The sequence below is a fragment of the Macrobrachium rosenbergii genome, chromosome 16 (assembly GCF_040412425.1).
Source record: "Macrobrachium rosenbergii isolate ZJJX-2024 chromosome 16, ASM4041242v1, whole genome shotgun sequence".
In the NCBI taxonomy this organism is placed as follows: Eukaryota; Metazoa; Arthropoda; class Malacostraca; order Decapoda; family Palaemonidae; genus Macrobrachium; species Macrobrachium rosenbergii.
This window is the reverse complement of record NC_089756.1, coordinates 29,294,872-29,310,517: the sequence shown is the minus strand read 5'-3', so window position 1 is coordinate 29,310,517 and position 15,646 is coordinate 29,294,872. Positions and strand designations below refer to the sequence as shown.

General features: G+C 39.9%; 2 protein-coding genes across 5 annotated transcripts in view; both read left to right on the top strand.

Annotated features, from left to right (window-relative positions):
* The window catches only part of LOC136847251 (monocarboxylate transporter 12-like), a 578,535-nt gene that overhangs the window by 352,849 nt on the left and 210,040 nt on the right, over nt 1-15,646 (top strand). The window lies entirely within an intron of this gene.
* Nucleotides 8,901-9,830, top strand: LOC136846916 (small proline-rich protein 3-like). The gene has a single exon (XM_067118169.1). The coding sequence runs from the start codon at nt 8,901-8,903 to the stop codon at nt 9,828-9,830; it is 930 nt and encodes a 309-aa protein (XP_066974270.1).

The following is a 15,646-nucleotide window of genomic DNA, read 5'->3' as shown; positions in this document are numbered from 1 at the left end:
GGAGTGTTATGGAGAGGTGCGGCCACAAGCAGAGAATAGAGGCGATAGATAGATCGGTGAAAATATTGTATAATTCCGAGGTCTTGAGAGGAGGAGGGAGGAGGAGGAGGAGGAGGAGGAGGAGGAGGAGGAGGAGGAGAGGAGACCCGGAAGATGCTGGTTAGATTGGTTGGAAGAAGAGCGCTGGAAAGGAAAACGCCTTAATATCCAGCAAACGCGAGAATGCGCGCCTCCGAGATAAAAGGGAATTGCGCATTGAGGTGGCCAGTGAGTTTCCTGCGAGACTTTTGTGCAGCTTTAGGAAAAGGTTGGTGCCCGGGAACTTTCTTGCATGAGGGCATGGCTCATCTTCCACGTCGGCTCTGACACTTCTTTTGGTTTCCCGGAGTTGACTCTTTCTGAGGGGATCATCACGTCGACTAATATAAATATAATAAGATGTATATGTATATGTGTGTGTACTATATATATATATATATATATATATATATATATATATATATATATATATATATTATTATATGTATATATCTATGGGGTCACTGCGATTGTCTGCTCACAATCATGCAACGCAAGTTCTAATTTCCCTTGGAGCTCAAAATGCAGAGACTAGATCATCATCATCTCTCACAAAGATTCCCGAAGGAAGACGCTTAAGCACAGTTCTTTGCCAAAAATAAAACTTTAGATAAAACTTTAATCTTCGTGCGGTGGCTTCAAATACGCTTTTTTTTTTTTCTTTAGGTTGCGTCCTCACCACAAAGAATGATGAAGCAACCAATCAGGAAACGAAGCAATCTTCCAAATGCGTCTAGACGATCAGCCCCCGACGCCCACCAGAACTGCCCCCGCCCACCCTTTCGTTCCTTCCTCCCTTCTCGGTGCTTCGGTCGACTATGGGAGCTTTACGATATAGAGTTCCGTTTCAGGGTCAGTTTCGCGGGGCGGGGGCGGGGTGGGGGCTGTTGTGGAGGTGGAGGAAGGGGTGGGGAGGGGATGGGGTCCATACGGGACCCCCTTATCATTCCTTCGTTGCGACAGGGGACGATTTAGGGAGACGCTGACGACAGCGGCGACTAGCCACTATATCATAATCAGCCTCGTGACCCATTCGTTCATTTTTAGTTTTCTGTAAGAGACAACTATTATAGAGATGGCTATTTGTTTGTCTGTCCGTCCGCGCTTTTTCTGTCCGCCCTCAGATCTTTAAAACTACTGAGACTAGAGGGCTGCAAAGTGGTATGTTGATCATCCACCCTCCAATCATCAGACACACCAAATTGCAGCCCTCTAGTCTCAGTAGTTTTTATTTGATTTAAGGTTAAAGTTAGCCATAATCGTGCTTCTGGCAGCGATAAAGGGTATGCCACCATCTGGCCGTGGTTAGAGTTTCATGAGCCGCGGCTTATACAGCATTATACCGAGACCACCGAAAGATAGATCTATTTTCGGTGGCCTTGATTATACGATGTACAGAAAACGATTGCGCCGAAGAAACTGCGTCGTATTTTTTACTTGTTTCCCATTTGTCTGTACCACTGAGAATTTCGATCTCCTGATTTAAAGAAGGAGCTTTAGAATTTCTCTTAGTCTTTGCGGAATTGCCGGCATCACTATGTTGTTCTTTGGTGGCATTTTTATTAAAATTTCGCCACAGGAATTTAAACTAATAATATCACCGAACGGGGATATGCTGATTCACATCTTTGCCATCTAACATTTGCAAACTGTCATTTTCGCACTTAGGAACAACAAAATTATTCTCATTGCTTAAACCCGTGTGATTATGGCAAATGGACGTAGTGATTTTTTTTTTATTATTGTGTTTTTTATGTCTCAGAAAAAAACTTATTGCAATTCGCTTTATTTTTTGCTAATAATATAGTAGATAATATCTACTTTCCATGAATTTATTAATGAAGATTTAATGTCCTAACTTATACATAGGTTGTTAAAAGTATCATGAAAATTATGTGACTCAAGAAAGAGGTCAGCTTCTTGTGAATAATTTTAAGCAGAAGTCACAAGTGATTTCGAGGCTATCATTATTCTGCTTCTGCTCATAGTTCCGTAGAATTGAATTGAATTAAATTTAGAATTCAGGCCAAAGGCCAAGCACTGGGACCTATGAGGTCATTCAGCGCTGAAACGGAAATTGACAGTAAAAGGTTTGAAACGTGCAACAGGAGGAAAACCTCAAAGCAGTTGCACTGTGAATCAATTGTTGGGAGACTGTGGGAAGTAAGGTGGAAGTAAGAGAATATGAAAGGAGGTACAGTAAAAGGAACGAAAGGGGTTGCAGCTAGGGACCTAAAGAAGGCACGCTTCAAAGAACCTTAAGTAATGCCTGCAGTGCACCGCATGAGGTGCACTGACAGCACTACCCTCCCCCCACCCTACGGGGGTCGTTCCGTAGAAGTTCATGCAGATATAGAAGAAGGCAGCTTCAACTTGGCATCGTGAAATGCCCTGTCGTGTTACTGCGTCCAGAACTGTCCATTTTGCCATAGAGTTCTAATAACCAATCTACCTAAATCCCGAAGTAAAATGGATTTTCGGGAATTGCCCGCACTCTGAAATCCCTCTCATCCTGTGTAGGAAGCGATCGGCGCGATGTAAACTATCAACCCAACCTACATTTCTTAACAGCGGAAACCTAGTCGTTCCTAATTTAACGGAGGCTCTTAATTTCTTAAATTTGGAAATTATGCCATGGTTTGTCTTCTAATGGTCAATAAAAATTTTTAGGCATCATCACAGATCAGCAGGATTTAAGTAATGCAAAGGAATTCGGTTAATATAAAAGCAATATGATCGTAAAAATCGAGAACTTCATTTTTTCCTTATTCTGTTATCATAACTTCATTTTTTCCTTATTCTGTTATCATAACTTCATTTTTTCCTTATTCTGTTATCATAACTTAATTTTTTCCTTATTCTGTTATCACCTTATTGTTGATAGTCAGCATGGTTCATAACATAATATTTTATTGAAGGCCATGCAACTTGATCATATTTTTTGCCACTAGTGGATCAAAATAAAATGTGTATGACACGTGTAAAGTGTCACCATATAAAATAATTTTATCTGAATTACGTTTGCATTTGTCTGCCATTCAGAATTCCATTTATTTATCTTTTTATTTAGTTGCCCCGTTTTATATCATTATTCGATCATTCTAAATTGATTTTAGGCCTGAAAGCGAAAAGAGACCCACATTGTGGGGCACCTGAGTCTTCAGTATGCATTTCTCATCGTATTAGACTAACGATGGTCCTGTCTTTTTCTGCCGTGTCTCTGCCTCCTGGATTCCATCCCAGGCACATAGCTTCACCACCAAATGCATGATCAAGTGGCAGTAGATTTTTGGAGGATAACCCTCGTGGCTTTTTTAATGTTCTTGTTTTCGCGAGGAAACCTATTCGGCAGAAACGTAACTGAAAAAGAATTGCTCAGAGCACGGGACTGCTTATATTGGTGCTGTTTTTGTTGTTTTTTTCCTTGACGGCATGGAAAACCTCGTTCAAGTTTTAGTTTGATTACACGACACAGAAAGGATTTAATATCACAATTCATGTGCATAAGTTGTGGACACTTGCAATTTCCCAAACCAAGTCAATTTCCCAGACCAAGTCAGTCTCCCAAACCGAGTCAGTTTCCCAAACCGAGTCAGTTTCCCAAACCAAGTCCATCCCCAGTCCTAAAATGTACTTGTGTCTTTCAGAAGAATATATGGAAGGTAGACAGGACATTCTTGATGGGAAGTTTAATCTCTAAAATTAGGCACAAGACTTTACACTATAGTTTCATTATGCCTCTGGGCACCTGAAGAGTTTTCAAGACCAAGCCTTTTCTGAGATGAGAACTATGAAATGGGAGGCTGGAGGTGAGTGGATGTTTGTGGCAGTGAAAGGACAAGAAAGGCACGAGTGGAGGAATTTCACAGAGGTTCATTGGTTTTAACGCATGACGATAATGATGATGGTTTCTGGGTTTAAATATGGGAGATCTTTTTAGCCTGCTCCTAAGTTAATTAGGTTGCCTTGATGGTCACAAAGGCTGCTGAAATTCTGTACACAACTCCTGTAATCGTTTTCATAATTTTTAAAGTTTGTGAACTCCAAAATTGCTAGTGGGGAGAGTGCTTTTGCCAGAATTCCTAGTGAGGAGAGTACTTTTGCTTCTCATGTAACAGCCTACAGTCACTGGTAGGTGAACTGGCAGATATGATGGTCTACTGTTGAGCTAACTTCACTATTAGTCATATCTCTGCATCATCATCATCATCATCATGAAGATCCATTCCTGGCTTATTTGTAAAAGTATTATCCCAACCATGAGAGAGACAAGTTGGCTTATCCTAAGATAGTGTCACCGGAAAGTACTTTCTGGCATGTAAGTTTGGAGTGGAGGCTAGGGCAACAATGGCTGGAGAGGACTGTTGGGGGCAGTTCTTATAGTTTTGGGGGTGTCCATATAATTGGTACGCCTGGCAGAATGCCCTGTTGACATTATTTAATAAACTGCTGTCAAGGACTCGTAATGGCGTAAGTCCTCTATTGGCTCCTCATTATCTTACTGCTAAACTTTGCACATAGTAGACAATATCAGTTAGCAAAATTGAAGTTACTTACGTTTGTATTCATGTAACACTGCACTCACAAACGTGTCTGACTTTAGTCTTCCTATATATAATGGGTGCTTCATGCCAAGTTTGACAGCAAAATGCTAATCACTGCTAGCAAATGGTTTTGTGAAACATTACCTTTAAGTACCATGATACTCAGCGTTTTCAGCCAGGTAGCCCATTCGGCAATCACCGACAGTTTTAGCGTCATCCACAGTTTTGTTCAGTCTTTTAACGCTAAGGCTCTCGTCAAGTTATGTACACTGTAAACCAGAAATTAGATTTTATTACAACATTTATTTTGTTTGTGTAAAGGAACCATAGAAGCCATCTTTGAGATTGAAAAGCTGTTCTAAGACTTTGCCGCTTGAAAGCTATTAGCCTAGCTGTCAGACCTTGTCGACCGTAATATTTTCAAAATTCCTCTATCATATCCTCTGTATGATAGCTCAATCTTCATCTCCTGAAAGGATATATTGATAGGATGGTTTTCCTGACCTATTTAGGCATAAATGTTCAAATGCCCTAATAGTGGTGTTAAAACTTGATTGCAAAGAAGCCGAGCGGGAACAAAAGTGGCAACAACTGGACCCACAAATTTTGGGTTGTGGTTGATTCCGAATACTTCCAGACGCATAGAAGATAACCTTATGCCCTAAATTTGGAAATGTTTCATTGGTAAATAAAGTTGGAGCGTCTTTATTGAGTCTGGAAGAAAGACGAAGATTAAGGAAGTTTGTCATGATATAAATCAATTGTAGAGGTCCGTGGCGCGGGTTCAAATCCGCAGCCGACTGGGTCAGAGAAGGTGACACTTTGCTATCCGTGTAGACACCCCGGGATTATGTGGTAATCAACGGATAGGTTTGCTGAAAGCAAATGTGGGTGTTACAGACTAATACACACATAAACAAAGCCACCCAACATCTTCTAAAAACATAACAGACACCTCACACGTCTCGAACTGTCGACCTCCACTCGCCCAGTTCTCCCTCGCCGCTGGGAGAAAGGAGCTGGGATTGCACGATACACATACACATCGTTACGGGGTCTAAGGGATGTCAGGCAGGGCAGCCGATCGAGGCTACGGCCACCCCAACGCCAAATCAAAGTCCTTCAAAGAAGGCTCGTGCTTACCCCATATAAAAATGGGAAAAAGCACGTTAAAACGAAGAAGTCATGATGTAAATCAATTAGGTACCTTAAATTTTGTCTATTGACCAAAATAAACGTAAATTAACGGTAAGGTCAGTAACGTAGGGTGGTTGTGCCGTCAGTGCACCCCATGCGGTGCACTGTAGGCATTACTTAAGGTTCTTTGCAGCATGCTTTGGGCCCCTAGCTGCAGCCCCTTTCGTTCATTTTACTGTACCTCGTTTCATATTCTCTTTCTTCCGTCTTAATTTCCACCCTCAAGTAACAATTGATTCATAGTGCAACTGCTTTGAGGTTTTCCTCCTGTTACACCTTTCAAGGCTTTACCGTCAATTTCCGTTTCAGCGCTGAATGACCTCATAGGTCCCAGTGCTTGGCCTTTGGCCTAAGTTTTACATTCAATTCGATTCAATTCAGTAACAATAGGAAACTTCAAATCTCATATAAAAAGCTTAAAAATCTGGAAGAAAAGAAGGTAATGGGATGGACCTGGTACGCAGTACAAGGTAAAATAACTTTATGAAGGAATTATCCCTACGAGAACACGGCAAATGGTAGATTTGAAAAAAAGTAAAAAAAAAAAAAATGAAAACTAAGGGATTGGTCAAGTAGAAGATTCTTACTGATAATTCATCTGTCAAACTCTGCTTTCTGTTTAGGCTCTCCAAGTTACGAGTTTCGTCAAGCCCAGACATATTCTTTTATTTTCCCCGGGACAGACTTTCTTTTCTTGGTATATAATCCCAAAGACACACAGTCAACAGGAGACAGCAATATGCCTGGAATGTAAATATTAAAAGGTCAAGCCATATACAGAATGCAGTGTAAGTATACAAAGATAATTAATCCATCGTTGTACGTTTTCTTGGAAATGATGTACATCCAGGTAGATTTTTAAAAAAATATTACAGCTTATGCAAACACCCACCAGTGAGGTACAGCGGTTACCCAAATGCAGTCATAATGTTGAACGGTTCATAGACTCTGGTGGCAGCTTGCAAATACGGAAGTTCTCGGGTCCGACGGGATTAAATTGTCCTGCACGGGGTTTAGATTAGAGTTTAGTGGTCCTCTGATGTGGTGTATTCACTTTAGATATTGAAATGGAGAGTCATGTTGAATTCAGTTTAGGTATTGAAATGGAAAGTCATACTGAACTCAGTTTAGATAAAAATGGAAAGTCATACTAAATTCAGCTTAGGTATTGAAATGGAAAGTCATGTCGAATTTAGTTTAGATATTGAAATGAAAAGTCATATTGAATTTAGTTTAGATACTGAAATGGAAAATCATGTCGAATTCAGTATAGATATTGAAGTGGAAAGTCTTATGAGTTCAGTGTAGGTTTGGAAATGGAAAATCAATTTAAATTGCTTAATTTTCTTTTCTTTTACCCTGTGAAGAAGTATAAATGTGCTGATGGCTTTTATACTGATCATTAAAAGGAATTAAATATTGCATGGCTGATTTTCAGAGCAGTAAGGGGAGTGATAGAGTATCATTACTTGCAGAAGATACAACGTCTTAAGGTCGCTGGAAACATCCTTTTGCAAAGGTTCACATTCAAGATTAAATGAATTCGGCTAACGGAACGCTTTACAAAAGAGATACATATGTCTATTTATTTTCATGGTTGAAAGCACTCTATACAAGGAAGGACTATCAGTTTCAGTGGAAATTGGATTTGCAGAAAGCAATACAAGAAAGGAGGGGTAGCATGACTGAATGCGGACATGGTTTAGGAATGGTTCCATGGGGTATGGAAGTCATTAAAGGCCCCATTTTTAGCTTTCTTTAATAGAAAACTATTGTGCCGGCTTTGTCTAACCGTCCGCACTTTTTCTGTCCGCCCTCAGATCTTAAAAACTACTGAGGCTAGAGGGCTGCAAATTGGTGTGCTGATCATCCACCCTCCAATTATCAAACTACCAAATTGCAGCCCTCTAGCCTCAGTAGTTTTTATTTTATCTAAGGTTACGGTTAGCCATAATCGTGCATCCGGTAACTATATAGGACAGGCCACCACCGGCCTGTGGTTAAAGTTCATGGGCCGCGGCTCATACGGCATTATACCGAGACCACTGGAAGATTGATGCTTTCGGTGGCCTTGATGTACGCTGTACAGAAAACTCGATTGCGCCGAAGAAACTTCGGCGCATTTTTTACGCGTTTATTAATAAGATGGAAGCTAGAATTTGTGGAAAACTGCTCTTATGAAGGAACGCTCTAATAGTGGAAATAATCAAAATTTAATATTTGATATTGGGCATTTTTAATACCTTAACTGCACATGATATATGTGTGTTGTACACTTATTTTTCAAATAATTGGTGCTCCTTTGTAGTAAGTGTACTTTAAACTTTTCAAATAATTGGTGTTCCTCTGCTGTACACGTAATAACGCTTTGATAAATTCATTACTTAATGTCATATGTGTGCGCCAGCATAAATCTTCCGTAGAGATTTTAAAATTATCTCGTGACCAAATGTGTAGAAAATGTATTTTATCATTACGAGATTGTACCAGGAATTAGGCAAATTCCCTGCTTGGTAAAACATCTCTATAGTATTGAAGGACTAGAAAGTGAAAGGAACCACATAATGTGTAAAATAAAGTCAATCAAGACACAAAGTTAACGAAAATAATTCGTTGGCATTTTTCCATGACCGGTACTCGCTCGTATCAGTGGCCCTTCAAAAGAAATGGTGGGCGTCCAGAAAGAAAAAAAAAAGATGAAACGTTATAAAAAAAAATAATCAAGACACAGAGTTAACGAAAGTAATTCGTTACACTCGAAATCTGTTAAGTTGGCATTTTTCCATCACCGGTACTCTCGCTCGTATCAGCGGCCCTTCAAAAGAAATGGTGGGCGTCCAGAAAGAAAAAAAAGAACAAGATGAAACGTTATGAAAAAAATAATCCCTTTAATGGGCTCCAGTTGCCGTTTTACCCGGATGGATACTATTAGTAATAATTGTGACCAAAACAGATTTCTTTCTTTCCTCCCCCAAAAGATGCGTGTTAACTTTTGTCGTCGTGGCCAGAGTTTGACGCAACTCGCCCTGTCGGTAGCCTCAGCCAAAGTCTGTAGATACGCCTCAGCCACGGTCTATAGATATGCCTCAGCCACGGTCTGCAGATATGCCTCAGCCACGGTCTATAAATATGCCTCAGCCACGGTCTATAGATATGCCTCAACCACGGTCTGCAGATATGCCTCAGCCACGGTCTATAGATATGCCTCAGCCACGGTCTGCAGATATGCCTCAGCCACGGTCTATAAATATGCCTCAGCCACGGTCTATAAATATGCCTCAGCCACGGTCTATAGATATACCTCAACCACGGTCTGCAGATATGCCTCAGCCACGGTCTATAGATATGCCTCAGCCAAGGTCTGTAGATATGCCTCAGCCACGGTCCATAGATATGCCTCAGCCACGGTCTGTAGAGATACCTCAGCCAAGGTCTATAGATATGCCTCAGCCAAGGTCTATAGATATGCCTCAGCCAAGGTCTATAGATATGCCTCAGCCAAGGTCTATAGATATGCCTCAGCCACGGACTATAGTTACGCCTCAGCCACGGTCTATAGATATGCCTCAGCCACGGTCTGTAGTTACGCCTCAGCCACGGTCTGTAGTTACGCCTCAGCCACAGTCTATAGATATGCATCAGCCACGGTCCATAGATATGCCTCAGCCACGGTCTGTAGATATGCCCCAGCCACGGTCTATAGATATGCCTCAGCCACGGTCTATAGTTACGCCTCAGCCACGGTCTGTAGATATGCCCCAGCCACGGTCCATAGATATGCCTCAGCCACGGTCTGTAGATATGCCCCAGCCACGGTCTATAGATATGCCTCAGCCACGGTCTATAGTTACGCCTCAGCCACGGTCTATAGTTACGCCTCAGCCACGGTCTATAGTTACGCCTCAGCCACGGTCTATAGATATGCCTCAGCCACGGTCTATGCACCGTGGCCTCAGCCAGGATACAACGGTTAATCATAAAGGAGCCATCAAAACCCAACGATACGGGTAACTGGAGAACATCGCCGATTACATGGAACATTGCCTATTAGATCTGTCTTCGGTCCATTTACTCTCTGTTTCTCCCTCCCTCCCCCTCTCTCTCTCTCTTTCTCTCTCTATCTCTTCCTCTTACGAAAACTCTGGGAAGAAGGTAAAAAAGAAATCTGAGACAGGCTTTTTCGCGTCTTTTCACTCCTCGTGTCAGTTTACGATTTTCTTTTTATTTTCTATTGGAACTTTCAAAGAGAGCAGGTTGAAAGCTATTGTTAGAAACTGTGTTTATGATAATTTCTGGGAAAATGTAGACTACTGTATATATGTATTCTGTTATATTTTTATGGAGGAAATTTTTACAATCATGAAAGCTCTAAGTAACAAGAGTTCGCTACAAAGACCTCATCACAGTAAAGTTTCAGGTAGACACACACACACACACAGATATATATATATAGTTATAGTATATACACACACACACACAGATATATATATATATATATATATATGCATCTATGTGTGCTTTTCTGGCAGAGTCTTTTCTTCATTTTCTTCAAGTACTAATGGACATGATGCTTCCACATTTCACTGGAAAAGCCTCAGATATCTCCAGTGCTTTTCCAGTCCTCAAGGAGGGACTCATTCCCAAGCCAACAGCTGTTTCATGGTCTTCTTTGGGGCTACTCCAGATTCACAGCGGAACTACTTCTAATGTATAGCAGAGTTCAGCTAAAATTATCAGAAAACACGACTCAAAGATGAACATTTGAAAGATTTTAAATGTTAATACAAAGTTCGTGGGCTTGAAAAATGATTGACCAATTTCTCCAGGAGGTTTTAACTTGATATATTGTTGTTAATGCTAATACTACTGGTAGTTAAACCATGAGAGGTTGCATTTGCACATGAGAAGCTATGAGATACAAAAGTGATACCGAATATGCTAGGGAAGAAGACTTATTTTTCCCCCAAAACCAGAAGTCAGTGCCAACCATATGCTTAGGGTGCATCCACACTGTAATAAAACATGTTACCACACGGCAGTAGCTTACTGTATTTTACAATTTCAAAAATAGTGCATTGTAGCTATGCCTCTGTTGCCACCATCCAAGAAGTATTGTAATATAGAGGGACATAACTTATACCATAAATCTTGGGGTAGATCTTTGTAAAGCCAACAGTGGCCTGCGTAAAGATGGTAACCCTTAAAACTTCTTTCTGTAGAACTCTTTCCTCCCAGTATTTCTTAATTTACAATGTTATCTCTACTTTTCATGAAATCCTAGGTGTTTCAAAAACAGCTCTTATAAAGAGGTATAAATTCTCTCTTGATTCACGCTCTCAAAGGTGTTGTCAAATGCTGTCTTCGCCTCTTATAGATTCAACAAGTCGCTGATATGGAGTTGCTCTGATGCACATGTCCCTGCCAAAAAGACACAAATGCATTTCAGCTCTCTCATACTAACATATTCAAGTCCGGTATTTTACTAGAACTGAAATAGACCCAAAATCTTGAGGGCCATTGATTTTGGGATGTTTTATAATCTTATGATCACATTCAATAAAACCAGCACGCAGTGAAATTCCAATTCATCAGTTTTTTAGGATTTCTGGATAATTGTGCCTTTTCGCTTTAAAATTTCAAATATCAAATTCAGTGTAAAGCCCTTCTGATGTCAGGGTTCGAAAACAGGTTAAGAAGCCTTGGATGGAGTGGTATTTGATTTATTTCCTATCTGGAATTGCCAGGTCTTCAGCGGAAAAAAGATCAGAAAGTACTAGATAGTTTTGAAGGTGGGAGTTTATTGTGCGGGCGTTGTATTTTTGTAATTCTTGTGAATATAACCAGTAGATTCAGGTATGTATCTACTGGTTATATTCGCAGAAGTTGAACATTATGTCACGGGACTGATAAAGGGTGTATCCCCTTTCTCCCACCGATGAAGATAATGAGATGAAGTTATTTCTAATCCTTCGTGTCACTGGCGAACTGAACCCTTGCAAAACAGGTTCGATTCTTGACGTAAATGTTCTTCATTTCACATCGTTCTTTGAATTCCAAGGTTTTTAGTGGAAAGCGTGCCCAAACATACACTGAAACTAGGAACGGGGGAAGAGTTGATTGTGCGGCTGTTGTAATTGCATTTGTCGTGGTGAATGTCATATTTTTCATATTTTTCAGTCGAAAGCAAAAATCCTCGTTACGGAACCAGAAAGAGAGAATTGGCTTTTCACTTCCGAATTTGCCAGATTTACGTAATTTCGAATAAGCGTGCCTTCCTTTCGTGCCTTATTTCGGTCTTTAAAAAAGTTTTCTTTGGAATATTTCTAAAAATAATAGAAATTGAATATTTCTAAAGATAATAGAAATGGAATATTTCTGAAAATAACGGAAATGGAATATTTCTAAAAATAATGGGAATGGAATATTTCCAAAAACAATAGGAAATCGAGAAGATGCCTTAATTTTTATGTAGACATTGTATTCAGACATACCTTATACATATGGACGTATATACACATACAAAATGTGAGTGGGGTGTGTGTGTGTATATATATATATATATATATATATATATATATATATATAATATATATATTAAAAGGGAGAGAGAGCTTGGTATCTTAGTTTCCGCATACCGTTGGCCATTCGGAGATGAATCGGTGAAATATCTCGGAATCATAAATTTCTCAGGAAGTATTCGATCAGATATAATAAGGACAAGTGAAAAACTCCCTATATCAGAGAACCTCCAGGTTGCCGCAGGTCCTGTGGGACGTTGGGTAGTTAAAGCTGAATGTTTGTAGTGACCGACATCCCCGTCATTTGCTCACAAAGTCTTCCGTTGATCAAGATTGCCAAATGGTTGTCACGTTCCTCCAAGAGTATTTCAGTGAATCTAACGAATTAAAGAGTCTCCGTATGGGGGTAGTGCCGTCAGTGCACCTCGTGTGGTGCACTGTAGGCGTTACTTAAGGTTCTTTGCAGCGTGCCTTCCTTAGGCCCCTAGCTGCAACCCCTTTCGTTCCTTTTACTGTACCTCCTTTCATGTTCTCTGTCTTCCATCTGACTTTCCAGCCTCTCCTAACAATTGATTCGTAGTGCAACTGCTTTGAGGTTTTTCTCCTGTTGCACCTTTCAGACCTTTTACTGCCAGTTTCCATTTCAGAGCTGAATGTTAAGTATATCTTAGTTTAACCAGACCACTGAGCTGATTAACAGCTCTCCTAGGGCTGGTCCGAAGGATTAGATTTATTTTTATGTGGCTAAGAACCAATTGGTTACCTAGCAACGGGACCTACAGCTTATTGTGGAATCCGAACCACATTATAGCGAGAACTGAATTTCTATCACCAGAAACAAATTCCTCATGTTCTTCACTGGCCGGTCGGAGATTCGAACTTACGACCAACAGAGTGGTAGTTGAGAACGGAAGCCGCTCACCGAGCGAGGAACTCAGAAAAAAAGTAAGTATATCTTAGTTTAACCAGACCACTGAGCTGGTTAACAGCTCTCCTAGGGCTGGCCCGAAGGATTAGACTTATTTTTACGTGGCTAAGAACCTACTGGTTACCTAGCAACGGGACCTACAGCTTATTGTGGAATCCGAACCACATTATGACGAGAAATGAATTTCTATCACCAGAAATAAATACCTCTAATTCTTCTTTGGCGGCTCGGAGAGTCGAACGCTGGGCCAACAGCGTGCCAGTCGAAAGCTCTACCACTCCTCCAAAGAAGCACTAAGGAACTCAGAGCTGAATGACCTCATAGGTCCCAGTGCTTGGCCTTTGGCCTAAATTCTATATTCAGTTCAATTTAGTTCAGTTAAATGGTTAGAGAATTGCTATTATTAGATCAAGTGAATCTTATCTATAAGAAAGAAGTGATCATTTTTGCGATTTTTTTTCGTGGAAAGGTAAAAAAAAATTATTTTTAATGTTAAACATGAAGAATTAAAATTTTGTCATTAATAATATGTATCTTTGACACTTGTGAGTATAACAGTTTGGTTAACAGACATGTTAACTCAGACTTGTTTCAGGAGTTTTCCCGAGAGGTTTTGCTTTGGCAACAGAAAAGTTTTCCTTATTAGTTTTGTGTAAAAGAAAACTATTGTGCCGGCTTTGTCTGTCCGTCCGCACTTTATTTTGTCCTTACTTTTTCTGTCCGCCTTCAGATCTTAGAAACTACTGAGATTAGAGGGCTGCAAATTGGTATGTTGGTCATCCACCCTTCAATCTTCAAACATACCAAATTGCAGCCCTCTAGCCTGAGTAGTTTTTATTTTTATTTAGGGTTAGAGTTAGCCTGGATTGTGCTTCTGGCAACGATATAGAATAGGCCACCACCAGTTTCATGGGCCGTAGCTCATACAGCATTATACCGAGACCATCGAAAGATAGATCTATTTTCGATGGCCTTAATTATACGCTGCACAGAATACTCGACTGCACCGAAGAAACTTCGGCGCATTTTGTACTTTTTTTTTTTTTAACTCTGGTCATCAGTAAACGACAGCCAAATGTATTTTTGTGGTTCTCTCCTCGATAGGAAAGATTAACATCGCATAACCAGCCACAGCTCGCATTGTTGAGTCAGTAGCAAGGATTTTGCCACACTGGGTCTTCCTCTGATAGTTTACTTGATTTTTTTTTTTTGTGTGTGATTTAATTGCTAATCTGATTCTTAGGTAATTAATTAATTATATGATTTAATTTCTTTGCCACGTTCGGTCTTTCTCTTGAATTTTTGTTTTTTGTGATTTAACTGTGTATCTGATAACTAAGTAATTTAATTAATAATTTGGTGGTTTACTTGACATTTCTTTCGCGATTTTATTGCTGATCTGATTCTCAGGTGATTTAGCAAATAATGTAATTCAATTATTTTAGCCGCATTCCTTCTTCCCCCTAATGGTTTTCTTGAACTCTTTTTGTGATTTAATTGCTGATCTGATTATTAGGTAATTTGATTAATTATGTGATTAATTATTGTGCCACATTCGGTCTTCCAATGATGGCGTGCTTGATTTTTTTGTGATTTAATTGCTGATCCGATTCTTAAGTAATGTGATAAATAATATGATTAATTATTATGCCACGTTCAGGCTTCCCCTGGTGGTATACTGGTTTGCTTTTCGAATTAATTGCTGATCTGATACTTAGGTAATTTAATTGGTTGCATGATTCTTGATAACTTGATACAGTTCAGTATCTGTTAAATTACTTAATTTGCATATATCCTGGATAATTCATGTTTGGAAGATGCCTGGAATATTCGTACATACATGGCTCAAGGTTAGGTAATTTAATTGACTGTATGATTCTTGATAACTTGATACAGTTCAGTATCTGTTAAATTACTTAATTTGCATATATCCTGGATAATTCATGTTTGGAAGATGCCTGGAATATTCGTACATGCATTGCTCAAGGTTTTCCTTTTCCCCCTCATTTTTCGTATTAATGGAGATAAGAATTTTTATTGAGAATTCCTCCTTTTTTCATGTTCCCATAACAGGCACAAACATCGGTTAAAATTCATCATTTTATTTCAGCGTCTAGAAATAGAACGATATCACTACTCCCGACTAATTAGCTGTCTCCCAATAAATGCGTCTGCAAACCCCATTGGTAATGTGCAGCAAAAAGCTCAGTGGCTGCAGCATTCCAATACATTCATCAATTCGTTCATTGTGGATTCTGTGTTGATTCCGTTGCTCTGACACCTGAGACCAATTCTCATAATCACGGCGGCGGTGCGATGTGAGCCGCCTATACTCTCTCGCACTCACTCTGCTTATTTATTTTGGATCTTTCCTAAATAGT

Excerpts from the sequence above, each read along its gene's own strand:
- LOC136846916 (XM_067118169.1), top strand. The coding sequence starts at position 8,901 with ATGCCTCAGCCACGGTCTGCAGATATGCCTCAGCCACGGTCTATAAAT.